The sequence below is a fragment of the Callospermophilus lateralis genome, chromosome 1 (genome assembly GCF_048772815.1).
Source record: "Callospermophilus lateralis isolate mCalLat2 chromosome 1, mCalLat2.hap1, whole genome shotgun sequence".
Lineage (NCBI taxonomy): Eukaryota > Metazoa > Chordata > Mammalia > Rodentia > Sciuridae > Callospermophilus > Callospermophilus lateralis.
In genome coordinates this window covers 29,454,000-29,480,372 of record NC_135305.1, presented here as the reverse complement: position 1 = coordinate 29,480,372, position 26,373 = coordinate 29,454,000, and the positions used below count along the sequence as shown (strand labels likewise).

Below are 26,373 nucleotides of genomic sequence, written 5' to 3'. Positions count from 1 at the left end.
AAAAGAAATGTAGAAAAGGAATTTAGAAAGTACATATTAGACTGACCTGGTACATAAAGAATGATATAGGGAATAAAATCAGAGATAAATTTGAGGAGGTAAAAGATCACTGCAGAGGCAGAGATTCTCAGAAAACGACAACAACAACCCCAGAAATCCTCAAAATGAAACAATCAATAAACCAATTAAAAATTCAATGGAAAGTATTATCAATAGACTAGACCATTTGGAAGATAGAACCTCGGGCAACGAAGACAAAATATATAATTTTGAAAATAAAGTTGACTACACAGGGAAGATGGTAAGAAACCATGAACAGAACTTCCAAGAATGATGAAATAACAAGAAAAGACCAAATTAATTCCTTAATAGGACACCCATAGCCCAAGAGTTAATAACAAGAATAAATAAATGGGACTTACTTAAATTAAAAAGTTTTTTCTCATCAAGAGAAACAATAAGAGAGGTAAATAGAGAGCCTACATCCTGGGAACAAATTTTTACCCCTCACACTTCAGATAGAGCCCTAATATCCAGAATATACAAAGAACTCAAAAAATTAAACAATAAGATAACAAATAACCCAATCAACAAATGGGCCAAGGACCTGAACAGGCAATTCACAGAGGAGGACATACAATCAACCAACAAGTACATGAAAAAATGCTCACCATCTCTAGCAGTCAGAGAAATGCAAATTAAAACCACCCTAAGATACCATCTCACTCCAGTAAGAGTGGCAGCCATTATGAAGTCAAACAACAATAAGTGTCGGCGAGGATGTGGGGAAAAGGGTACACTTGTACACTGCTGGTGGGACTGCAAATTGGTGTGGCCAATTTGGAAAGCAGTATGGAGATTCCTGGGAAAGCTGGGAATGGATCCACCATTTGATCCAGCTATCGCCCTCCTCGGACTATTCCCTGAGGATCTTAAAAGAGCATACTATAGGGATACTGCCACATCAATGATCATAGCGGCACAATTCACAATAGCTAGACTGTGGAACCAGCCTAGATGCCCTTCAATAGATGAATGGATAAAAAAAATGTGGCATCTATACACAATGGAGTACTACGCAGCACTAAAAAATGATAAAACCATAGAATTTACAGGGAAATGGATGGCATTAGAGCAGATTATGCTAAGCGAAGCTAGCCAATTCTTAAAAAACAAATGCCAGATGTCTTCTTTGATATAAAGAGAGCAACTAAGAACAGAACAGGGAGGAAGAGCATGAGGAAAAGATTAACATTAAACAAAGACGATTGGGGGGAGAGAGAGAGAGGGAGAGAGAAGGGAAAACATATGGAAATGGTAGGAGACCCTCAATGTTACACAAAATACACAGAAGAGATTGTGAGGGGAAACGGGGAGAAACAAGGGAGAGAACTGAACAACAGCACAAGAGGTAGAGAGGGAAGATGGGAGGGCAGGGGAGGGGGGATAGTAGGGGATAGGAAAGATAGCAGAATACAACAGTCACTAATATGCCATTATGTAAAAAGGAGAGTGTGTAACCGATGTGATTCTGCAATATGTATTTGGGGTAAAAATGGGAGTTCATAATCCAATTGAGTCAAATGTATGAAAGATGATTTATCATGAGCTTTGTAATGTTTTGAACAACCAATAAAAAAAATAAATAAATAAAAAATTAAAAAAAAAAAAGATTTATCGGGATAGGTGAAGGCATAGAGATACAAACCAAAGGAATGCCCAATTTTTCAATGAAATAATATGAAAAAATTTCCAAAATCTGAAGAATGAAATGGAAAATCAAATACAAAAGGACCTCAAATGTACAAGATCACAACAGACCCACATCAAGACACATCATAAAGAAAAAGGTCAAATATAGAAAATAAGGATTGAATTTTAAAGGGTATGAGAGAAAAAATATCAGATTATATATAGAGGGAAACTAATTAGGATCTCAGGTGATTTTTCAACCCAGACCCTCAAAAGCCAGGAGGTCCTGGAATAATATATACCTAGTTCTGAAGAAGATGGATGCCAACCAAGAATTCTATATCTAACAAAATAAAACTTCAGATTTAAAGATGAAATAAAAACCTTCCATAATAAACAAAAGTTAAAAGAATTCATAACTAGAAAATCTGTGCTATAAAACATTATCAACAAAATATTCCATGAAGATGGAAAAAAAATTCAAAATCAACAAAGGGAGGAACCATACAAAAGGAATAATCAATCAAAGGAGAAATTAATTCAAAGTAAAAAGTAGAAATAAACTAAAATGACTGGGAACACAAATCATATCTCAAAAATAATGTTAATGGTCTAAACTAATAAACCCAAAAGACACAGATTGGCAGATTGGATTAAAAAAACAAAACCTAAAAATCTGTTGTCTCCAAGAGACTCACCTCATAAGCAAAGACATCCACAGAGTGAAAATGAAAGGATGGGAAAAAACATATCACTCACATGGATTGAGTAAACAAACAGGGGTTTCTATCCCCATGTCAGATAAAGTGTACTTCAAGCCAAAAGTTAATCAGAAGGGACAAAGAGGACATTTCATACTGCTTAAGGGAATTATACATCAACAAGACATAATACGTTAAATATTTATGCCCCAAACAATGGAGCATCTACATATATCAAACAAACCCTGCCTCAATTTCAAGAATTAAATAGACCATAATACAATAATACTGAGTGACTTTAACAAACCTTTCTCACTACTGGATAGATCGTCAAACAAAAAACTATAGAACTTAATAATATAATCAATAATTTATACTTAACAGACATATAAAGAGTATTACATCCATCAACGAATACATGTTCTTCTCAGCAGCACACAGACTCTTCTCTAAAATATGCCACAAAGCAACAATTATGAAATAAAAAAAAGAGATAATACCCTGCATTCTATCAGATCATAATGGAATGAAATTAGAAATCATTGATACAATTAAAAATAAAAACCCCAACACCTAGAGACTAAATAATACGCTATTGACTAACCAATGGATAGAAGAAGAAGTCAGGGATGAAATTTTTAAAATACTTACCAGAGATAAATGAGAACTGATACAACTTGTCAAAATCTCTGGGACACTATTAAGCTAAATTCATTAAAAGAATGGAAAGTCAATGAGTAAATGACCTAACATAAGATCTCAAAGCCCTAGAAAAAGAAAAACAAATCAACACCAAAAGCAGTAGAAGACAGGAAATAATTAAAATCAGAGCTGAAATAAATGAAATTGAAATAAATGGAACAATTAAAAAATTAACAAAACAAAAAGTTGTGTCTTGAAAAAATAAATAAAATTGATAAACTCAATCGTGCTAATGAAGAGAGAAAACTCAAATCACTAAAATTCATAATCACAAAAAATATTACAACAGATACTGTTGAAATACAGTAGAGAATCAGAAGCTATTTTGAAAATTTATACTCCAATAAAAATGAAAATTTTAAAGACATCAACAAATTTCTAGAGACAAATGAGCTACCCAACTGGAATTAGGAGGACATACACAATTTAAACAGATCAATTTCAAGCAATAAAATAGAAGAAGCCATCAAAAGCCAACCATTTAAGTAACGCCCAGGATGAAACAGATTCTTACCCAGTTCTACAAGACCTTTGACGAATTAACACCAATAAGCCTCAAACTATTTCATGAAACAGAAAAGGAGGGGACTCTTCCAAACTCATTCTATGAAGCTAGTATCACCTGATATCAAAATCAGACAAAGACACATCAAGGAAAGATAACTTCAGACCAATATCCCTAATGAACATAGATGCAAAAATTCTGTATACAATTCTGGCAACTCACATATAAAAACATTAAAAATATAGTTGTTATGGTTTGGTTGTGAGGTATCCCCCAAAAGTTCATATAAGACAATGCAAGAAGATTCAGGAGAGAAATGACTAACCTAATCAGTGAATTAATCCCCTGATAGGAATTAAATGAAGTGGTAGGGTATGGCTAGAGGAGATGGGAATTGGGGGGATGGCTATGGAGTATACATTTTTTATCTGGAGAGTGGAGTCTCTATATGGGGTATATATTTTGTATCTGGAGAGTGAAGTCTCTGTCTCTGTTTCTTGATCACTATGTGAACTCCTTCCCTCTGCCACACTCTTCTTCCAGATGTTCTGCCTTACCTCAAAGCCCAAGGGATGGAGCTGGCCTTCTATGGACTAAGACATCTAAACACCATGAGCCCTCAAATAATATCATGAGCCCTTTTCCTCTCTTAAAATTGTTCTGGTCAGATCCTTTAGTAACAGAAATAAAATAGCTGACTAAAACAATAGTGCATCATATTCAAGTGGGATTCAAGGTTGGTTCAACATACATAAATAAATAAATGTAATTCATCACATCAATAGACTTCAAGAAGAATCATATGATCATTTCAATTGGAGCACAAAAAGCATTTGACAAAATAAAGCACCCTTTCATGTTTAAAACACTAGAAAAATTAGGGATAGTAGAAACAAATCTCAACACTGTAAAAGCTGTACATGCTAAACCCAAGACCAAAATCATTCTAAATGGAGAAAAACTAAAGGCATTCCATCTAAGAACTGTAGTAAGACAAGAATACCCTCTTTTTACCACTTTTATTCAATATAATCCTGGAAACTAGCCAGGGCAAGTAGACAGAAGAAAGAAATTAAAGGGATACGAATAGAAAAAGAACTCAAATTATTACTATTTGTCGAGAATATGATTCTATATTTAGAAGACCTAAAAAATCCACCAGAAAACTTCTAGAATTAATGAATGAAATTCAGCAAAGTAGCAGGATATAAAATTAACAACCATACATCAAATGCATTCCTATATATCAGTGATAAAGCCACTGAAAAAGAAATTAGGAAAACTACCCCATTCACAATAGCGTCAAAAAATAAAATAGAATATTTGGAATCAATCTAACAAAAGAGGTGAAAGACCTCTACAGTGAAAACTACAGAACACTAAAGAAAAAAAATTGAAGACCTTAGAAGATGGAAATATCTCCCATGTTCTTGGATAGGCAGAATTAACATTGTCAAAATGGCCATACTACCAAAAGCATTATATAGATTTAATGCAATTCCTATTAAAATTCCAATGACATTCTTTGTAGAACTAGAAAAAGCAATCATGAAATTCATTTGGAAAAAAGAGACACAGAATAGCCAAAGCAATCCTTAGCAAGAAAAGTGAAGCAAGAGGCATCATGATACCAGAACTTAAATTATACCACAGAGCCATAACAGCAACAACAAAAAACAATGGGATGACACTGGCACCAAAACAGACACATAGACCAATGATACAGAATAGAAGACATAGAGACAAACCCATATAAATACAGTTATCTCATACTAGACAAAGGTGCCAAAAATACTCACTGGAGAAAAGATAGCCTATTCAACAAATGGTGCTGAGAAAACTGAAAATCCACATGAAGCAAAATGAAATTAAACCTCTATCTCTAATCTTGCACAAAACTCAATTCAAAGTGGATCAAGGATTAGGCACTAGAACAGAGACCATGCATTTAACAGAAGAAAAAGTAGGTCCAAACTCTACCATCTCAGCTTAGGAACTGACCTCCTTAACAAGATTTCTAGAGCACAAGAACTATAAGCAAGAATCAATAAAAAGATTCAAACTAAAATGGTTCTTCACATCAAACAATCAATAACATGAAGAGAGTGCCTACAGAATGGGAGAAAACCTTTATCACACACATCTCAGAGCATTAATCCCCAGGATATATAAAAAACTCAAGAAACTTAACACAGGGGCTGGGGTTGTGGCTCAGTGGTAGAGTGCTTGCCTGGCATGTGTGAGGGACCTAGGGTTTGATTCTCAGCACCACATATAAATAAATTTAAAAAATAAAGATTCATCGACAACTAAAAAAAAAAAAAAAATTAAAAAACAATAAAAACACCAGAAAAACAAACCAATCAATAAATGGGCTAAGGAACTGAATAGACACTTCACAGAAGACATACAATTGATAAACAAATATGTGAAAATACGTTCAACATCTCTAGCAATTAGAGAAATGCAAATCAAAACTACAATAAGATTCCATCTCACTCCAGTTAGAATGGCAACTATCAAGAATATGAGCAACAGGCCTAGGGACATAGCTCAGTTGGTAGACTGCTTGCCTCGCATGCCCAAGGTCCTAGTTCAATACTCAGCACCACAAAAAAAGAAAAAAAAAAAATGCAACAATAAATGTTGGCAAGCATGTGGGGGTAAAGGTACACTCATACATTGCTGGTGGGACTGCAAATTGGTGCAACTACCATAGAAAGCAGCATGGAGATTCCTAAGAAAACGTGGAATGGAACCACCATTTGACCCAGTTATCCCACTCCTAGGTTTATACTCAAAGGGCTTTAAATCAGCATAATACAGTGATGCAGTCACATCATGTTTATAGCAGCTAAATTCACAATAGCTAAACTACGGAACCAACCCAGGTGTCCTTCAACAGATGAATGGATAAAGAAAGTGTGATATATATCTCCCCAATGGAGTATTACTCAGCCTTAAAGAAGAATGAAATTATGGCATTTGGTGGCAAATGGATGGACCTGGAGAATATCATGCTAAGCTAAATAAGCCAATCCCAAAGAACCAAAGACTGAATATTTTGTCTGATATGTAGATACTAATTCACAATGGGGTTGGGGGGTAGGGAAGAATAAACATATTTTGGATTAGACAAAGGGCAATGAGGGGAGGGGAGGGTTATGAGGGAAGAAAGGATAGTAGAATGAATCAGATATTATTACCCCAGGTGCATATATGATTACATCACATATTCTACATCATGCACAACCAAAGAATGAGAAGTTATACTTCATTTATGTATGATATGTCAAAATGCATCCTACTGTCTTAGATAACTAGTTAGAAGAAAAAGAAATTGCTAGAACTAAAAAAAAAATAATCAGTTATTGAAACTACTTATAGAGAAATAATAGTTCATTAAATTTGATTTGTCTAACATTACCCAACTGGTATGTGGTAGATCTGAACATGAGTTATTTTAAATAAAAACAGTAGTTCTGAAAAAAAAGAAGAGGGGTGAGGATGTGGCTTGGTGGTTAAGAGCCCCTGAATTCAATCCCTGATACAAAAAAAAAAAAAAAAAAATATATATATATATATATATATATATATATATATATATATATATATATATATATAAAATATATGTGTGTGTGCATGTATGTATGTATGTATGTATGTATATAAAGATAAATATTTAAGATATATTACTGAGGTAAAAAAGCTTGTAAATTCTCACTTGCATTAAAAACCTGTTTTAACATATATGTCTATATAAATAGGAAAATGTCTGAAAGAATACATATCAAAAGTAACAATGATTGCTTATATTGGAAATGAAGTGTGGCAACAGTAAAGAGAAGGTTCTTAACTTACAATTAGTTTAATTTTAACTTACAATTAGTTTAATTTTAATTTTATCTACCCACATATCTTTTGGTATGTATGTCTGAATTCTGTATTGTTATATAAGCATTCACTTCTTTGTAATAATGTTTTCTTAAAATGTCTAATCTTATAACAATAAGGTAAGATTAGTATTTAGGAATCATGTGGATTTATAATATATCAGTGACTTAAATAGACAAAAATAAGCTTAAATTCCTAGGCTGGGGTTGTGGCTCAGTGGTAAAGTACTTGCCTAGCATGTATGAGGCACTGGGTTCAATTCTTAGCACTGCATGTAAATAAATAAATAAATAAAATAACAACTAATAACAATGTTTTTTAAAAAGGCTTAAATTCCTTAATTGAAGATGAACAAAATGAAACAATACTTCCTCTAAATTTATATACACTTAGATACATAAATTACACACATACATTATTTATATATACATATACATGCACACACACAATGATTATAATGTATGTATACATATAAAACAAATAATTTTAAGAAAAAATGAAGTAGAAAAGTAAGACACAGACTCTTTGGGGACGACTTTAATTTAGGTAAGAACATGACATCTAAGTAAAGATCCAAAGGAGATGGGGGTGTGGGCATACAAATACCTGGAGAATAATCATTCTAGGTAGAAGAAAAAGCCAATGAATCCCTAAAGCAGAAGCATACTGGTATGTGATATATTTGAGGATCACAATGGGGATGTATGAGGTTTTTTTTTTAATCTTTTAAAATTGTTTTTAGTTGTCAATGGACCTTTACTTTATTTATTTATATGTGGTGCTGAGAATCAAACCCAGGACCTCACACAAGCCAGGCAAGCGCTTTACTGCTGAGCTCCAACCCCAACCCCATGGGATTATATGGTTTGAGAATAGTAAGTGATAAGAAAGTCAGTAGGAAATGAAAGTCAAAGATGTCATGGTCCTCAGGACTAGCGAGACTGTAAAGAGCAGAAGAGGATTAGAGTAACATGATGTAACTGAAATTATAAAAGCAAAGGTTCTGGCACTTGTGTTGACTATATAGAGAACAGACTGTAAACAGAAGTTGAGTAATCCAGGTGAAACACACAACAATGGCAGGGACCAGTGGAGCAGTAAGGAGTGGCACAGTTTTGATGTACTTTGAAGGTTAAAAAAAACCCAAGATTTTTTCATAGAATGGCAGAGAGTTATGACAGAAAGGAGTCAGGATGGATGAAGATGGCTACAGAAGGAGCAAATTTTAGAAGATCCTGATCCAAGAAAACATACATAGTGGTAATTGAAGATCATTTCTTCTCCCCTCATAGATCAGGGTTCTATTTGGGACATGATGAATTTGAGCATTAGACAATCAAATGGAGTATATTCAAGTCATAGTGGAATGATCATACTTAGACTATTTAAGTATTCACCACATCAACATATCAAAGCCTAGGCATAGAATAAGCAAATAAATGTCTACTACCTGACTTATTTTAATTCAGAAAATAGATTAATAATAACATCTTTATAAAAGTATAAGTAAAATTCCTATAATAAAATGTCTTTGGTTTATACCAACATTTATTTCACACATTTCAAAGATACAGAATTATCTCCTGCTCTTATTTCTTAAAAATGTTACATCCTATCTCTTTGTTAAAGTTATATTTTATTCTTAAAATAACCATTCCAGATGATACTATCATTGTTACTAAGCTACAAATACCACTGAATGAAGTTTTAAGTAAATAGATACCTTGGGTCCACCGTGGCCTCACTAATGGCTTGAAGTTTCTCCTGTAGAGAATAAATTTCTGCCCTATGATTTTCTTCAGTTTCTTTCAATTGTTGGCGCAAAAAGCATATGAAGTTTTCTAATTCTTGAATTTGTTCTTCAAGTTGTTTAATTTTTTTGGTATCTTACAGAGAAGATAACAGGAAGAGAAGACAATACACATTTCAATACAAACTTCTCAGTGAAATAACAATCATTTTATTTCAATGTATAAAAATATTTATTCTTTGAAAAATGTTTTGAGTGAAACTCAGGTTTTAATTTGACTCATTCTGACTGATGAAAACAAGAAAACAGTGTGATTCAAGATCATTTCTCCTATCCTTATGGTATAGTATCTCTAAATTCAACAATTTTATATCTTTAAAACAATTCAGAAACATGAAACAAAAGAGGTGTTGAAAAGGGACCAGAGGAGAGTAGTTAACACCTTTCACTTTCCTCTTTTATTTTTATTTCTAAAAAATGCTGATAGTTAATCACTAAACTAACTTTTTTGCCAATTAAATGAGCCATTAGTTAACATGCAATTTGGGAAATAGTGGACAGACTACCTCAAGAAGATACCAATTTAAAAAAATACAAACTTAAAATATTACTATATTCAAAGAACCCCTGAAGTGAAAAAGCATGGTATTATCCAATATGCTTGAAATTCTATTCTGTTCACCAAAGCAATTCCAATAATAAAACTCATTCCTAAAAGCAAAAGTGAAGGCCTAGAGATACCTTGAACACAAGAAGTCTAGTTAACTGGCCAAATAATCATGAAAGAAAAACATTAACTGTGACTAATTGTTTATGGTTCATTGTATGGTCCCTTAACATTGTTGCTTCCCATTATGCCATCTTGGTCTTTTAACTCACTCTCTAGTTTCCCCTGATAACTCATTCTTGTCCTTGACCTCTTGTCCTTGACATTCATGCTGATTATAAATCTTTACCTCATACTTAAATTTTTCTCCCAGGTTTCAGACTTCTATTTTCAACTAACTCCTATATATTTTTTCAAAGTCAATAAGTATTCTATTCTTAACTCAATATATTTAAAACTGAATTTATTATTTTTTTCACAAATTGGTTCCTTTCTATGACTAGAATCATACTCTAATTTCTTCAGCTAGAAACTTGGGTATCATTCTTAATTTCTGCTAACATTAACGACAAACTAGAGCCTAACTCTTAAGTGTTGAACTTAACTTTCTATCATACTCAATTCAATCTGGCTGGTCTTCCCATCAATAATTTCATCCCTTCCAACTGATCCTAATGGTATCAACTTAAAATAAAAATCTTATTGTTACTCCCACTATTTAAAATCCTGCTGTAGGTCTTATCACCAATAGCATAAAACATAAACATGTTTCATCAGAGTACATAAAACCTTTCCTGATCAAGCTCCTTCCAATCTCTCCAGTTTTATCTAGCTAACACAACCTGAACTCCCAGTTCTCCCAAATGGATGCAATCTTAGATAGAGCTCAATGCTTAAGACTCCATAGCCTTCCCCAAATTTCCAACCCAGTTACTCCTGCCCATACCCTCATCCTACTCATCTCCCCAGGAAAGACAAGACTCTTTTTTTCTCCCTCCATTCTTTACATTTCAGAAATTTTCAGTGTATTTTATATATGCTTTCCCAATGGATTATGATTTCCTATGGGAAAATGACTCAGTAATTTTAGTTTTCTCTAGCACTTGAATGAATATCCATGATTATATGAACAAATAAGACTAGGGCTTAGATACACAAGTCACCTTCCCCTGTGAGTTCTAAGGACAGAATTATGAAATGGTGGACTCTAAGTGATGCTTCATGGTAATTATAAGTCAGAAACTATTTACCTGTTTCTTGTGTTTTTACATTCTGTAGTTCTAACTGGTATATTTTCTGAAGTTCCTTGATCTTTTCCTCTTGAGTAGAAATAAGCTCCTCTTTAAGATTGCAAAGAGCTTTATCTTTTTCATTTTCCATATATTCACGAACCTGATCCACGTGAGCTGAATAAACCAGAGAAAGGCATATGCGCTGAGCTTCCATCTGTAGCCTTAAATCATTCTGAAAGTGAATATATATTAGAAAAATTTAAAATAATTTGCTTTTTGCATATACTAAAACAAGAGGAGAAATAAATTATAGTTTAAAACTTCATAAGAGAACCAATGACATTTTTTTCTTCATTTCATTCAGTTATACTGAGCTACTTCTTTTTTCAAGTAGAGTAGTATCATTACCTCAATTTTAGAGCAAATTTTGATATTTGGTATAGCTTATGATTTGTCCATATTGGAGAGTCTTTATTCTGATTGTCCGGGACTGCTCCCTACAGGAACAAGTTGTCTCTGCAGGAAACAGCCTAGAGCCTCAATATTTTAGGATATTTAAAGGCGAAAACCACATCCAGATTGACTTGGCAACCAGCAAGCAAGCAAGCAAGAAGTAGTACAGAAGCTGAATAAAGCCATTAGCGAAACAATGCAATGTCTTAATCAAATTTTCATCTCATTCATTTCTCCTGGGACTTTTTCATAATCATAATCAAAAGAGAAATGGATCAAAGTGACCCTAGTTGAATACAAATTAAAGAATGGCTACTAACATCTTATCAATTATTCCCCAGTAAGATACACTGCCCAAGGAAATGGGAACCAAAGAGAACAATTTTACATTGTGTAAGAATTGCTATTCTGTATTGCAAGTAGGCTATGCTAGGCAATTAGTAATGTGGTACAGTGATGGGGCTTTCCTATGGGAGAAGCTCTTCTTACATAATATGGAGTCTCAGGGTAAAATGAAGTCTGTTTGGTCATTGCTTACATAGCCTGGCCTATAACATTCCCCACAGGTTTTATGGAACTAATCAAATCATTAATTAATCATCATTGGTTTACAGCTACTGTAGTGAGTATGGAGGACCATCAGTTTTACAGAATGTATTTTTTGTTTTATATATCTTATTAAATAAACAGTTAAAGATGCAGGGTCTAATTAAAAACCCTAAGAGGACTAACAGCAATGGATCGGCTACAGCTGTGTAAGAGTAGTTAGCCAAGGAGACCAGGAGAACAAATTTTCATACCAATGTCTCTCATGTTGTCTTGGCTCTTCCTTATCTTTCATTTTTATTTTCAAATAATATTTTATTTTCATGGCACTGGGGAATTGAACCCAGGGGTGCTCTCTACCTGTGAGCTACATTTCCAGCCCTTTTTTTTTTTTCCCAATATTTTCATTTTTATGTGGTGCTGAGGATTGAACCCAGTGCTTCACATATGTGAGACAAACGCTCTGCCACTGACCCACAATCCCAATCCCAGCCCTTTTTGAGGCTTTTTTATAACTTAGTATTTTGTTGCAATTTCAAAGACTTTTAGAATTTTTATTTCATACTGGTCTTTTTCAAAGTTCCACAATTGTAAACAAACTCTTGAGTGTTTTAGAACCTTATGCAGTTGTTCAATAGTTATAAATTCTTTTTCCTTTGTGCAAGAAAAACACTTAAGCCCTAGAGTTTTTTGAGTCTTATACGTGAGGAGGAAAAAATAGTATTAATTCTCTGTACAGCTAAAGAAATAAAACACATAAAATAATAGGTTATTTCCTTTTATGTCAGCTATTCATATTAGAAATAACAGAAAAGTCTGATGTGTATCTTCAGTATGATAATGCTAAATACACTTTTTATAATTAAAAACATCTTTTAGCTATAGATGGACATTTTACCTTTATTTTATTTATTTATAATATGGTGCTGAGGATTTAACCCAGTGCTTCACACATGCTAGGCAAGCTCTCTACCACTGAGCCACAACTGTAGCCTGCTAAATAAACTTATGTGTTTCTAAAATAAATATCTTTTCAGATATAAGAGTTTAGTGTTGAAAGAGAGAAGTTGTTAAGGAGTATATATTTCAGTGAGGAAGACAGGTAATAAATGAGAAAATAAGACAGTAATATTGTCAACAGTCTATGAAAAAATAAAACAGGGTATTGTGATAAAATAAAACAGGGAAGTTCACAAAAGAAATTGAGAATGATGGGTGGAGGTGGGTGGTGGTCTGGAGCTTGGAGGAATTAACACTTGAACTGAGATTCGAATGAGAGGGAAGAGGCTGCATTATGGAAATTAGAGCAGTTGTACCATGAGTAAATTTGAGGAACCGAATTGAAGGCCTATATAATTGAGTTTGAGAAGAGTTTGAAGAAGGAAGAAACTCAATCAAAGGGAGCCTTATAGACTTTGTAAGTTTAGATTTTTATCCCTAAGTACAATAGGAAGTCATCGGAAAGTTTTCTGTTTTTATTTCTAATGACATGTTCATGTTGATGATCTTATCAAATGTGGTCATACTTTACGTTTTTAATAACTTGAATAGACCCAAGAAATTCAAATTGCTTAACTACTATTGCTATGTTAAATATTGCAAATTGTTTTTAAAACTATAAATGGTGGTGATTACTCCTAAAAAATGTCAGACATAATTTAAATTTTATTAAAAAGCATTATTCGAAGACCTGAATTTGAAGCACATTTGTCAAATTGGTGAAATTTTCTTAATAGGAATTTTGTTTCTGTATTGAAGATACTTGCAATGGTATTTAGATACTCTCTCCTTGAAATTAACTAAACAAAGTGAAGAAAAGCAAGTCTGTAAATTGCTCCCATTTATCATTACTAAAATAAACCCCATCATTGATACAGAGGGGAGTAAGGTATGTATGCAGGTGGAGGGAAGTTCACAGAAGAAATTGAGCAGTGACTTACATAGTGATAATGTTTACTTGTCTGAAATACTGCAGAGGCAACAAAATACTCCTACTCTCAGTATTAAACTTAGTAATTAGAGCAGATATATCTCACTGAAACCAAAATAAATGTGGCTGTTAAGAATTTTTAACTGGCCAGCTGCAGTGGCAAACGCCTATAATCCCAGCTGAGGGAGGCTGAGGCAGGAGGCTAGTGAGTTCAAAGCCATCCTCAGCAACAGTGAGGCGGTAAGCAACTCAGTGAGACCCTCTCTCTAAATAAAATACAAAATAAGGATGAGATGTAGTTCAGTGGTCGAGTGCCCTGAGTTCAATCCCCAGTACCAAAAAAGAAAAAAGAAAAAAATAATTTTTTAACTGAAAAGAAAGAAATGAATAGTTTTGGAGTATAATTCCAGATTATCAGAGAGTCTTTTCAACATTGGGGTGCAAGAAATAAGGAGTGGCAGGAACATTATAGATATTGGCTAGTTATTGATGCTGAGAGAAGCCATAAATTCAAGTGTGTGTGTTTAAAATTGGAGGTAATTATTGGTATTGGAAGAGATACTGGAGCTTAGAAACATATACTGGAGCTTAGAAACCTCAAGAGGAACCATAATATCAGTTCTGTGAGTGAAGAGACACTACTATATAGGCTATATAGACAGTTGCTATATGCCTAGTACCTAGAATAATGTTTTGCACATGATCAGCAGTTAATAATGTTTCACGAATGGACGAATGAGGGGTGAATAGGGGAAATAAACAAAACCGCTTTATCAAGAATCAGCTGTGAATCAGGATAGGCCTTCATGTTAGAATGAAAATGAGAATAGCTTTTGTCGCTTGCTATTTAGCATTGTTCTATAAGCCCTAACCATTCCAAAGATAAAAAGATACATGGCATAAATAGAAATAGATAATTCACAGGTGTAATTAAGAAATTGAGAAAAATAATCTAAGTAAATAAACCAAAAAACCTAATGTAAAATAAATGTCAAAATTAGCCAAAAATATGTAAGACCAATATAAATAAAATTAGAATACTTTAATGAAAAATATTTGAATAAATGAAAAGTCTCATTTCTGAGTGGGCAATTTTTTATATTATAGAATGTCAGTTATCTCTAGATTTATCCAACTTAAAAAGTTACAGAAATCTGACTTAATTGGTTTATAGTTCAATTGGAAGAGTAAATGCACAAGTAGAGACATGAATATTTTTTTAAAAAAGTAGAATGTATGTAACATGATATGTGAAAAATAATTTTTAGGTTTAAATATTATCAATTTAATAAATGAGATATTGAAATGAGTTAAGTATTCAACAGCATAGAAAAGTGTCAAGAATATCTACATTCAAAGGAAATAGAAGGAAGGAAATAAAGAGCAAAAATAAGAGAACTTGTAATAAACAAGTGGGAAAATTTTTCAAGAACTTTGGAGGTTTATTATTTGAAAAGATTATTTACAGGTATTAGATCTCCAAAAATATGACCAAGGGGGAAAACACATAAGCAAAATCAAGAATGAAATAAGGACATAAGTACAGGTACTACAAGAAATTTTAAAAGTCATAAATAATGCTACAAATAATCTCTGCCAATAGATTTGAAAATATAAGCAAACTGTAGATGGTGTTCTGGAAGAATATAAACTACCAGAACTAATGCAAATAGAAATGAATAAGTTCAAATAACAATTAAATAGAAATGAATAAGTCAGTAATCATTAAAGAGTTTGAAGTAGTGGTCAGAAGTTTTCCCTTTTGCCTCATCAAACCAAAATGCTAGACTTAAGACCATTTTACAAGTGATTCTTATTAACTCTCCAAGAACAAAAGTGTAATTGTCCACTAAAGTAGGATTAAAGAGAGAATGGAAGAAGAAAGGAAAGAAGAAAAACTGAAGAAAGAAAAACCACCCAGTTCACCTTAGAAGGCCAATATTAATATGAAGTCCTGATAGGAATTGTAAAGAAAATAAAATTGTAGAGTAATCTAACTTGTAAGTGTAGTTGCAGAAATTTCAAATAAAATATTAGCAAGTTATAACAAGAGTGGACAAATAGTTAAACATTTGAAAAAAAAAATCTGTGACTGTAATCTCTACCTTTTTATGTAGCAAGACAAAATCCATGATTATTTTAGTGCATATCAGAAAAAAATTTCATAAAAAATTTGACAACCCATTTATAAGTTAAAAAAAAAGCTTTAGGAAATCAGGAATAGCAGGGAAATTTTCTAGTCATGATGCTGATTTTCATCAAAATGTTGACAGATTATATTTCTGATGGTGAAATTTAGAAGCATTTCCATTAGAATCAAGTATAGGACTAGGATACATACCCATTGTCAACATTACTATTGCAACATGGTTTTGTAGTTCTTAGTGAATGCTTCTCCAGTTCTTGCAATATGACAAGGATAGGAAATGAGAAAAAATATGAACAGATCAGGCAAAACTTTAAACCCAAGATAAGATGTTTTGAGTTTTTGTTAAGAAAATTATAAAATATTGAAGGACACAAAGACCTGACTGTATGCTAATACATATCATATCCATAATGGAAAGATACAAAGAAAAATATCAGTTCTCTCCTAATTAATAGTTCTAGTCATTTAATAAGGTTTCTTAATGAATGTGGAATACTGATTCTAAAATTGATATAGAAGAGTAAATAGCCAAGAATACTCAAGACAATCTTAAAAAGTATGTATTTGTTATCAAAACTTATTACAAAATCATTATAAACAATATGGTTTGATGCCAGGATGGTTAAGTAGTTCAGTGGAATATAATGAAAAGCCCAGAACAGATCTGTATCTTGTAAAAATTTAGTATGTGGCAAGAAGGCCCTACAAATCAATGAATCACTTAGTGAATCTCTACTACATTCCAGGCACTGTTCAAGTCATTCATAATTTAACAGTGAATAAAAATGGTCAAGGAAGAATAAAGTTTACTTTTTAGGGTTTAAATGAACATTAGAAAATACAGACAAATATTTCTGGTGGTCTTAAGTGCTATGAATAAAATTACAGTATGATAAGAAGAATAAGATCTCCCTAAGTGTAGGGCTTTTTTTTGCATAGGGTAGGTCAAGGAAGACTACTTTGGTGAGATGATATTTGAGCAGAGACAGAGGAAATCAAAAAATAAACCAAATTAGCAGAAGAAGCTTAGAGTATTCAAAATTGTTTGGGAGGAAAAAAAAACAAAATTGTTTTGAGCACAATTGACTTTTGATACTAGAGGTTAGAAGTTAGGGAATTAGATCCTTGTCGCTTTAGGGAAAAAAAATCAGGTTGGTTAAAAATGTACACGTAAGAAGAAAATAGAATCTTAAGATAGGGAAAACTTTTAATAAAGACAAAGCATGGGAAAAAGATTTAAAATTTTTATTGTATCTTTTAAAAACAATAATGTAAAACAGATTTGAGGACTGGGACTAGATATTTGCCATGAATGTAAGTTGCAAACAAAAGCTATCAAGAATATAGAAAGAACAATTAATGTAACAAGAGGTCCAAAAACAAAATAATAATGGGCAAAAGATGTGAAAGACATGTGCCTGAATAGGAAATCAAAGTATCTAATAAACATGAAAATATTCTTTCAACCTTACTATTCAGTGTAAAAATAAAATAACATTTTATACCCATTAGGTTGGTGAAGTTAGTCTGATATAAAGAATGGTGAGGATGTGAGTATATAAGTACTCAACCTTCTGGTAGCATTGTAAATTAGTACCGTTATATAAAAATAATTTGATCAAATCTAGCACAGTTAAAAATGCACTATCTGTGACCTAGCAGTTATATTTCTAAGTAGTTCTCAAAGTGTGGTTCCTGACCAGAAGCACAGCATTGCTTGGTAACGGGTTAGAATTCAAAGCTCTTTGACCTCTCCTGAATCAGAAACCGTGGGGATGGGGACAGGTTCCTAAAGTAACCTGTTTTAATAAGCATTCCAAGTGATTCTGATGCATGTTACATTTGAGAACCACTAATTAGAAAGAAAGTAGCACATTTATCCAAAAATTAGGAATAAACCAATTTATCTCCTGAAAGGAAATGAACAAATTTTGGTATAGTCATAATACCACAGTTAAAATGAATTAACCTGTTGCCTACATGCTGTTAATTTTTTGTTTGTGGTACTGGACATTAAACCCCCCGTTACCTACATGGAATAATACCAGAGACATATTGAATGAGAAAATAAATTTGTAAAATTAATATTATTTGTGTAAGTTCATAAAAATACAAAATATACAGTGCATTGAGAATGCAAAATGTATTGTAATGAGAAGTGATAATGTAAGAATTGGACTGGATTTGTACCAAATTATGATTATGGTTGCCTGTGAGAAAGGAGTGATGAGAACATAGAAGTGTATAGGGAATACAGGGAATGAAAAAAATAGACAAAATGTTATAGTACTTGTTAATTTGGGTTTTGAGTTTATTGCTTGCATTTTTCCATATTTAAAATAGTATTTTAAACCCAGGCATGGTGGTGCATGCCTGTAATTCCAGCTGTTTGGGAGGCTAAGGCAGAGGAGGGTTCTAAGTTCAAGACCAACCTTGGCAACTTGTAAAGTTGAGATTCTAAACAATATTATTTAAACTATTGTCTTTACAAAGAAAATATTGCTTTATTTCCCGAGTAGAATATATAATAGATTAGCTAAAAGAAAAACAATGTTTAAGAAAAAATAGGAAAATTAAATGATAAATGATAGATCTAAATGAGAATTACATGATTCACTTTAATTTTCTTTTATGAATTTAAGAAGGTGAAAACTCTTTTTAGCATGAAATGTACATTTTCACTGTGCTATACCATATTTAAATAAGTAAACATACCTGTTCTGATTTAAGTACATAAAGTTCCTGATGGAGTTTATCGTTTTCACTTGATTGATCTGTCCCAGGTGAGGACTCATTTGTTACTGATGGTGAAAATAACTGTTCTTGCTTGCTTTCTCTTCTAATAGCCACATTTTCAAAAGAAATTTTCTCTTCCACTACTGTTTTTGATTCTTCTCCAAAATCTTCACCTACATTAGATAATGATCCTTGAGAATCCTTGCTTATAATAGTTACTATCCCATCTTGTAAAGAACTTAAATGAACATCACATATGTTTATATTTTCTGCTCTATGATGGTTAATTAGGAGTTCTAGCTCTTGACACTTCAATAGGATTTTCTCTTTTTCTTGCTTTAAAGATTTGACTTCTTCACTGAGAAAATTAACCTCACCATGTTTCTGTTTTAATTGTTCAGAGAGATCAGACAGTTTCTCTGACAATTCTAGCTTTTCTCGCTTGGTTACCTCAAGTTTTTCCATAAGTTCTGTTGTATCTTTCTCAACAACTTCACAGATTTCTAATGGCTCTGTGACAAATGCTTTGTCAGTATCAAGCATGGCACTTTTCACTTTGATTGTAGCTGGATTTATTCTTTGTAAATGAAGCTCTTCATTAAGTGCTTTAAGTTTACTTTTATACTCTAATTCTTGTTTGTTTTTACTGTCTTCTAAATCATCTTTTACCTTGAGAAGGCAAGTATACTCCTCCTGTAACTCTTGATAGTTAACTTCAAAATTTTTTTCAGCAAATGAAAATGTACTTCTTTGCTTTTCAATTTCTTCATTTAGCTGAATACACTGTTTCTTGAGGGCCTCATTCTCTTTTGTAAGCATTTCCATTTCTTTTTGCCAGCTGCAATCTTTGGATATGGACTTGCTGGAGTCAATGAAAATCAATTTTTCTTCTTGTTCAGCAGGAACATAAATTTTCAACATGTCCTCAAAAGCTTTTTTCTCATTTTTAAGAATGCTATTTTCTTCTTCAAGTTGTGAAAACTTTTCTTTAAGGTCATCCTCTTTTTCCTTTATTTGTTTCTCCAATAATTCAATTTTAAGTTGTAATTCCTGAACTTCTTGTTCAAGCGTACCTTTTTCTTTTTTTTCTTGTCTTAATATTTCGATTTCCTCTTGGAGTTCATGCATCTGAAGGGTCATTTCTTCTGATTTTGAATCCATGATGGACTTCTGTAAATCTTTTAGTTTTGAAATTTCCAAAACCAACTGATTCTGCTTAGTTATCAAATTATCTTTTTCAAATTGCATTATTTCTATCTTTTGACTCATTTCATTTTGTAAGCCATCTATCTGCTGTTTATAGTGAATGCCTAAGCTATCTTTAAGTTTTTCAATATTTATTTGATGTTCAACTTCTAAATCATCTTTTAGTTTCGAAAGTTCTTCTTCATGACTAAATAGGAGCTGTGTTCTCAGCCTCTCTAATTCAGCTTCTTGTGATTCAGCCATTCTGTCTAATACAGCATTTTTTTCTTTTTCCAGCATTTCAAGTTTGATCTTGTAATTTGTAACTTCTGCTTCATGTTTTAACTCTAGTTCTTTCCTAGATTCAGATGCCAGAACAATCTCAGCTTTTAAAGCTTCCACTGTACTAAGGGACTTATGTGCTTCATTCAGTTGACTTTCTTGTTCAGCTATTATCATTCTAGCTCTCTGAATTTGGTCCCTTAAAAAGTTCAATTCTTCAAAAAGGTCATCAAGTTGTCTCTGCAGAGTAGATTTTTCTCCTGAAACTATTCCTAGTTCTTCTTGGAGTTTTTCCTTTTGAGCATTAGTATCTTGTAATTTCATATTCAGTTCATTTATTGCCACGTTCATTAACTTTATTTGATCTTCATTAATTGTAATATTTAAATGTGATTTTAAAACACTCTCAATTTCTTCCTTATGTTGTGCTTTAAGTTCCTCTATCTGTGACATGTGTTGCTTTATTAACTCTTGTTTCATCTGTACTATCTGTTGCCCATACATTTCATCCATCTCTGCTCGGAGTTGTTCTAATCTTTTCTGCATTTCGTGTTCCACCATTCTCTGTACCACATCAGATTCAAACTGGCTATCTGTGTAATGATTTCTTTTCTGAAGGTCTTCAACTGTACCCATTAATTGTTTTATTTCTTCAGAACACTGTCTTTCTTTTTGCTTAGAATTAGCCAGCTCTAATTTCATACTTGCAATTTGTTCTTGTAATTCTCTCATTAATTTTTCAGTGGCTGTGACTTGATCTTTTAGCTCAAGATTCTTTTTTTCTTCTTCTATTATTCTTATATTTAACGCCTGGATGATTGCATCCTTTTCTTGTAATTCTTTTTTATTTGACTTTTCTACTTCATCTTGTTCCTTTAGAAAGAAAAGAAAATGAAAATATAAGAATGACATTTTTAGCTTCTGGCAACTTCTTATGGGTGTGTCTCCTTTTTATAAAATTCTATAAAAAGCAACTGTTGGGCCTGCCCCCCTGTTTTTCCCAGTACAAGGAGACCTAGGACTTATCTACCTGACAGTATATATGAACAAACAATATAACAGTTTTACCCTTCTTGGGAAGAAATTTCTCTTACATTGTGCTGTGATTAAATATTTAAATTTAAAAATGCAATCTAATTTGCCTAGCATGTGTGAGGCCTTGGGTTTGATCTCTAGCACCACCAAAAAAGCAAAACAAAACAAAAACCAGTCTGACTAAAATATCCATATAAACTATCACATTTTCATTTTTCTTATTAACTGGTCAACATTCTAAATATTAAGTATTTCTGATGGCTAGTTATAGTACTACATACTCTCTAGACACTCTCAGAAGACACAAAAATATAAAAACCGGTCCTCCCCTGGATTCCAGAAGAAACAAAAAAAATAAATATCGGTCCTCCCTTGGATTCTAGTGATTTGAAGGTATTTCATGGACAAGTGCTATAAAATGAGAAAAACAACAAGAACTAAAGTGGATTCCTTTAAGTCTTCCTTAACTTCATTCCTGGGGTTTTAAGTGAATCAGAAATTTAGGGATATGCAATGCTTAAGTGACTGAACATCAAGTGACACCTAAGACCACTACTGTATGTTTACGGCATACCAACTTGGGCTTAGACCCACAGTTCAAACAGAAAGATAAAAGACCATCAGATAATTTTCCCCAGTTCCTATCTGGGGACTCAATTTTGGAACTGGAGATTAGGCTAAGACAAGACATATTAACGCATATTCATTAAACAGTTAAGAGCTGTAGTCCCAAAGCCAAGGAAATAAGTGAAATCCATATAACTGATGAAAATATAGGTAAGGAAGTAAAGTTATCTTAAGGAGACACGAGTCCTTGCCAAACAGGACTTCTAGGTGCCTTGAATGAATGTACTAAGAAAATGTAGGCATTGATCAATTGAGTATAGTTCTTGGAAGAAGACCAATGCACCGTCAACCTTTGAGAAGTCTGATCCCTCTCGAAAAACCATACTGAATGCAGAAAACAATGTTGGGAGTTACAGCAAGGAGCATTTAAGAAGTTTAGTCTACAGACATGAACATTACTACTCTGAGATGGATGTAACAGGTTATCTCAACTTCATGCCACTGAACATCTGATTCCTCCAACACCCTTTCATCTAATACTTAATAAACAACTTTTTAAATTATTACCTGGCTTTTAAAATTCATCTGTCCATAGAAAAATAATAAAATCCAATGAGCTTAAAATCTGAAGTTTGTGATAATTATTTCTCATTGTAAATTCACAGTCTTATATTTAGACTTAAACATTAACCTCTTGAACTAATTCACCTCTGATATAGCTCAAGAAAAAAAAATATAACTTCTGAGCCTAACAAATAAAGGCCAAATTTTGCACTACATAAACCAAGGTTATCTTGTGCAGCCTCTTGAGTGAGACTATGAGCTGTTGTCTTAGTGTCACATATTCCTTTTCCAATTACACCATATGTTATTACCAAGTGCTGAGCCTTCTTAATTTCTACACTAGAATGCAACATTAGTAAATTAGTGTAATCTATTAATCCTGGTATTTCTATCTGTACAATAAAGATAAATTTCCTCTATCTCCCAGAACATGTTTGAGGTTAAAATAAAATAATTAAGGTATTTTATTTTTACTGAGCTTTATACAAATATATTCATATACTAGAAAGAAATTTATAAATCATTTGGAACCTATATAAAATGTAAAATCAGGACTGGGGCTGGGTCTCAGAGGTAGAGTGTTTGCCTCACACACATGAGGCACTGGGTTCAATTCTCAGCACTACATAAAAATAAATGAATACATAAAGATATCGTGTCCATCTACAACTAAAAAATTTTTTTAAAAAGTAAAATCAGTTCATGATGGTCAATTTTAGCTAAACTGTTAAATAATAACTAGTTTTGAAAAATGTTAACATTGATATAAAAATCTGTTATAATTTTATTTCCTGATTTTCTATAAGATGAAAGGAACACTCCTCATAAAAGAAAATAACTTAATTCAACACTGTCCAGCACCTAATATGATTAATAAATAACTAACCATAATTCTTCATTCAACTATTAAACACCACAAATTCACAGTTTTCTTTGTTTAGCTCTTTTCAAATTACATGGTTTTAAATCACTTGTTCTATGTTACAAAACTGAGAGCCCTTCAGTCAAGGATGTAATCCTCTATTTTTAGAACTACACCTGAAAGAGTGGGGAATAATATACTTCCTGTTTGTGACTACTATAACACAAGAGGTTTGGAGGATTAGGATAATGAGCCTTTGACTATCAGTATAGTTACTTCAGCTGCTCTGACAGAACTACTTCTCAAAGGGATTAAATTTTTTGAAAACTGAGAAATTAAAATATAATAATAAGAACAATAAAAGTATTATTGCTAACATTCAAATAAACAGTTTATTTTCATTACTAAAATGAATTACATAAATTTTAGATAATCTGAAATTATACTGCCTAGTAACAATAAGAAATAATAAAATCCTAGATCCGGGCACTTTCAACCTAGGCCTCGATTGTCTTTCTACTCTTACCCTCCAGAAAGACACTTCCAAAGCCTATTGCTTTCTAAGTAAATTACTTTTTGCTCCCTATACATTTTCAACATTGCAGCCTGGGTCTTTATGCCCACTCCACATCCCGCAAAGAATATCCTGTGTATCTCTATTTGTCATGAATTCATAAACAATTCTCTTGATTACCAAACAGGTATTGAATAGCTGTTCCATGTACTATGTTCCATATATTATACCAATTTATGGGTAAACAAAATATAAATAACACATTATTCCAATTTATAGATCTATCTCAAATATTACCTCCCTGCTGATGTCTACCCTGAATCTTTTCCTCATAAAGCAGACCTCGTCAAAACATTCATAACACTTGTTACCTGCACTTACTTTTTATTTTGTGGTAACTTGTGTACATGCCACACCTCTCCATGGGTTCAGTGAAGAAAGGGGACATCTTAAGGTTTGTCATATATCTTTTGCAAGGGTTACTACAGAATAGGTATTCTGTAAACACTTGCATAATCTTTAAATTACCTTAGTTGAAAAGCATGCCCTTCTCATAATTTTAATTTGTACATTCCCTATTTTTCAAAGAGGAGTCTCTGGAGTCAGAAAACTGAGCTCTGAAATCTGGCTCTATCGATACATCACTTCTGCACCTGGATTATTTCCTTCATCTTGCGTTGTCTTGGTACCATCATTTGTAAATGATAAAGGTACCCTTATCTCATGGGGTTGTAGTGATGATTCAAAGCATTAATATGGGTGAGAGGCTTTGAATACTGCCTGTTATAGAGTAAGTACTTAATAAGTGCTAGTTAATGCTTTTGTTATCCAAACAATATTCTTGTCTTGGTAATTTCTCAACTTCCTGTAGAATCTTCTAAGTTTATAAAATATGCTGTATTATATGTATTCTCCATCTTCATTATTCCCAGATTCTGTATTTGCCTACTTGCTCAAATTTATTTGAAACCCACAAATCCATACCAATGGTGCTTTCATAGACATTTGTAGACACGCACAGAGTGATGGCAAGAAATTTGAGTTACTGTAAAATGATGTTCAGCTACATTCAAACATGGTGATCACACTGCCTTGTTTCAGCTCTCACAGAGCAAAAAAGAGGACAGAGATGGCAAGGATCAGAGTACAGTGTAGTGCAAGGAGCTCAGAATTTCAACTCTGGTACCTGTTAATGGGGCAGCTTCAGGCAAATCACATCTAAACTTCAACTTCTCAAAAAAACAAACAAAAAAATGGAATCTACTAGCATGAATTGTTTTTAAGATTAAAGATTACAATCCATGTGATACATTTCCTACCAGGAGCACTTATTGACTAAATAATTCCCCCAAACTGGAATATAACAAGTGAATAAAAAGAATCAACCACATTTTTTTCTAGTTTAAATTTACAAAATTTCTTTTTCAGAATTTTATAATCATGGCTAAAATAAGAAGAAATACATTTAGTTGGAGGAAAAAGGATAAAAATCCTAGTTATAAAAATAGATTCTCCTGAGACTTCAGTTTAACATAGGCAGATCACTTTCAAGGAGCAGAGTAATGAGTAGTATCATCTTTAAAACTATTACTACGAAATTCTCAATGCTTTTGAAATACATTATTTTATATACTCAAAGAGTTTGTCTCAATTACGAAATTTTGGGTGCATATGCATAAAAAAAGATAAACACCTCCATTAAAAACTTTAAAGTTAATTACAAAGCTGCTACAAGAGGGTTGACTTCCTTAAGATACACATACCATTTCATATACTTTAATTTTCTCCTGTAAGAAATTAATTTGCATTTTAAAGTCTTCTTTCTTTTTTTGATAATCTTCTAATAGATGGTCTTGTTCTTCAAGCTGTTGTTGATGAGTGAGAATCTGTTGTTTGGCTTGCAGTAAATCTGCAGCTGTGTTACTGTGAGTGCTGTTTCGTAGAGTTTCACTAGCCTGTAACTTGAAAATAGAAAGAAACCTCAAAATATTAAATTTTGAAGTGACACTTTATTGTACCCTCAGCCCACAGGGGTTCTCTGGAAACTATGCTCACTTCATAGGCTTACGATCTCAGTCAGCATGTTTCCATGCTGTCAACATGCTGATAGGTCATGTGCACTTTGGGTAATGAGCCAAAGAATTTACCTTTCACATTATAAAGCTGAGAAAATAGGAGAAATAAGACAGGCAGACAGGCAGAGAAAAATGCGGACTGAAAGTTCTTCCTGGATTCTTGATGACTTTTCAAACTCTAGTTCCAATTTCTCTCAGAGTTCTGATTGTATTTCTGCCCTTAAGTTCTATAAACAAGCCTGTATTCTTACCTTAAATTCCTCCCTTTTGTTTAACGCAATTAGATTATAGTTCCAACTAAAGATAAATGGAATATATCCAGTTGTCAGTCTAGTTATAATTGAGAACCTAATTAACATAAAACCATGCCAGGGTTGGAAAAAGTAGGGTGT

At 32.8% G+C, this 26,373-nt stretch overlaps 1 protein-coding gene across 5 annotated transcripts in view; it reads right to left on the bottom strand.

Moving 5' to 3' along the window:
- Akap9 (A-kinase anchoring protein 9) overlaps nucleotides 1-26,373 on the bottom strand; it is a 129,590-nt gene that overhangs the window by 78,276 nt on the left and 24,941 nt on the right. For all 5 annotated transcript variants that reach the window (XM_076833572.2, XM_076833591.2, XM_076833582.2 and 2 more), the window contains exons 7-10: nucleotides 25,670-25,867; nucleotides 18,877-21,237; nucleotides 11,102-11,315; nucleotides 9,218-9,380 (exon numbers count right to left, since the gene is read on the bottom strand). In XM_076833572.2, the coding sequence (XP_076689687.2) occupies nucleotides 9,218-9,380; nucleotides 11,102-11,315; nucleotides 18,877-21,237; nucleotides 25,670-25,867 (2,936 nt within the window). The remainder of the gene's footprint in view (nucleotides 1-9,217; nucleotides 9,381-11,101; nucleotides 11,316-18,876; nucleotides 21,238-25,669; nucleotides 25,868-26,373) is intronic.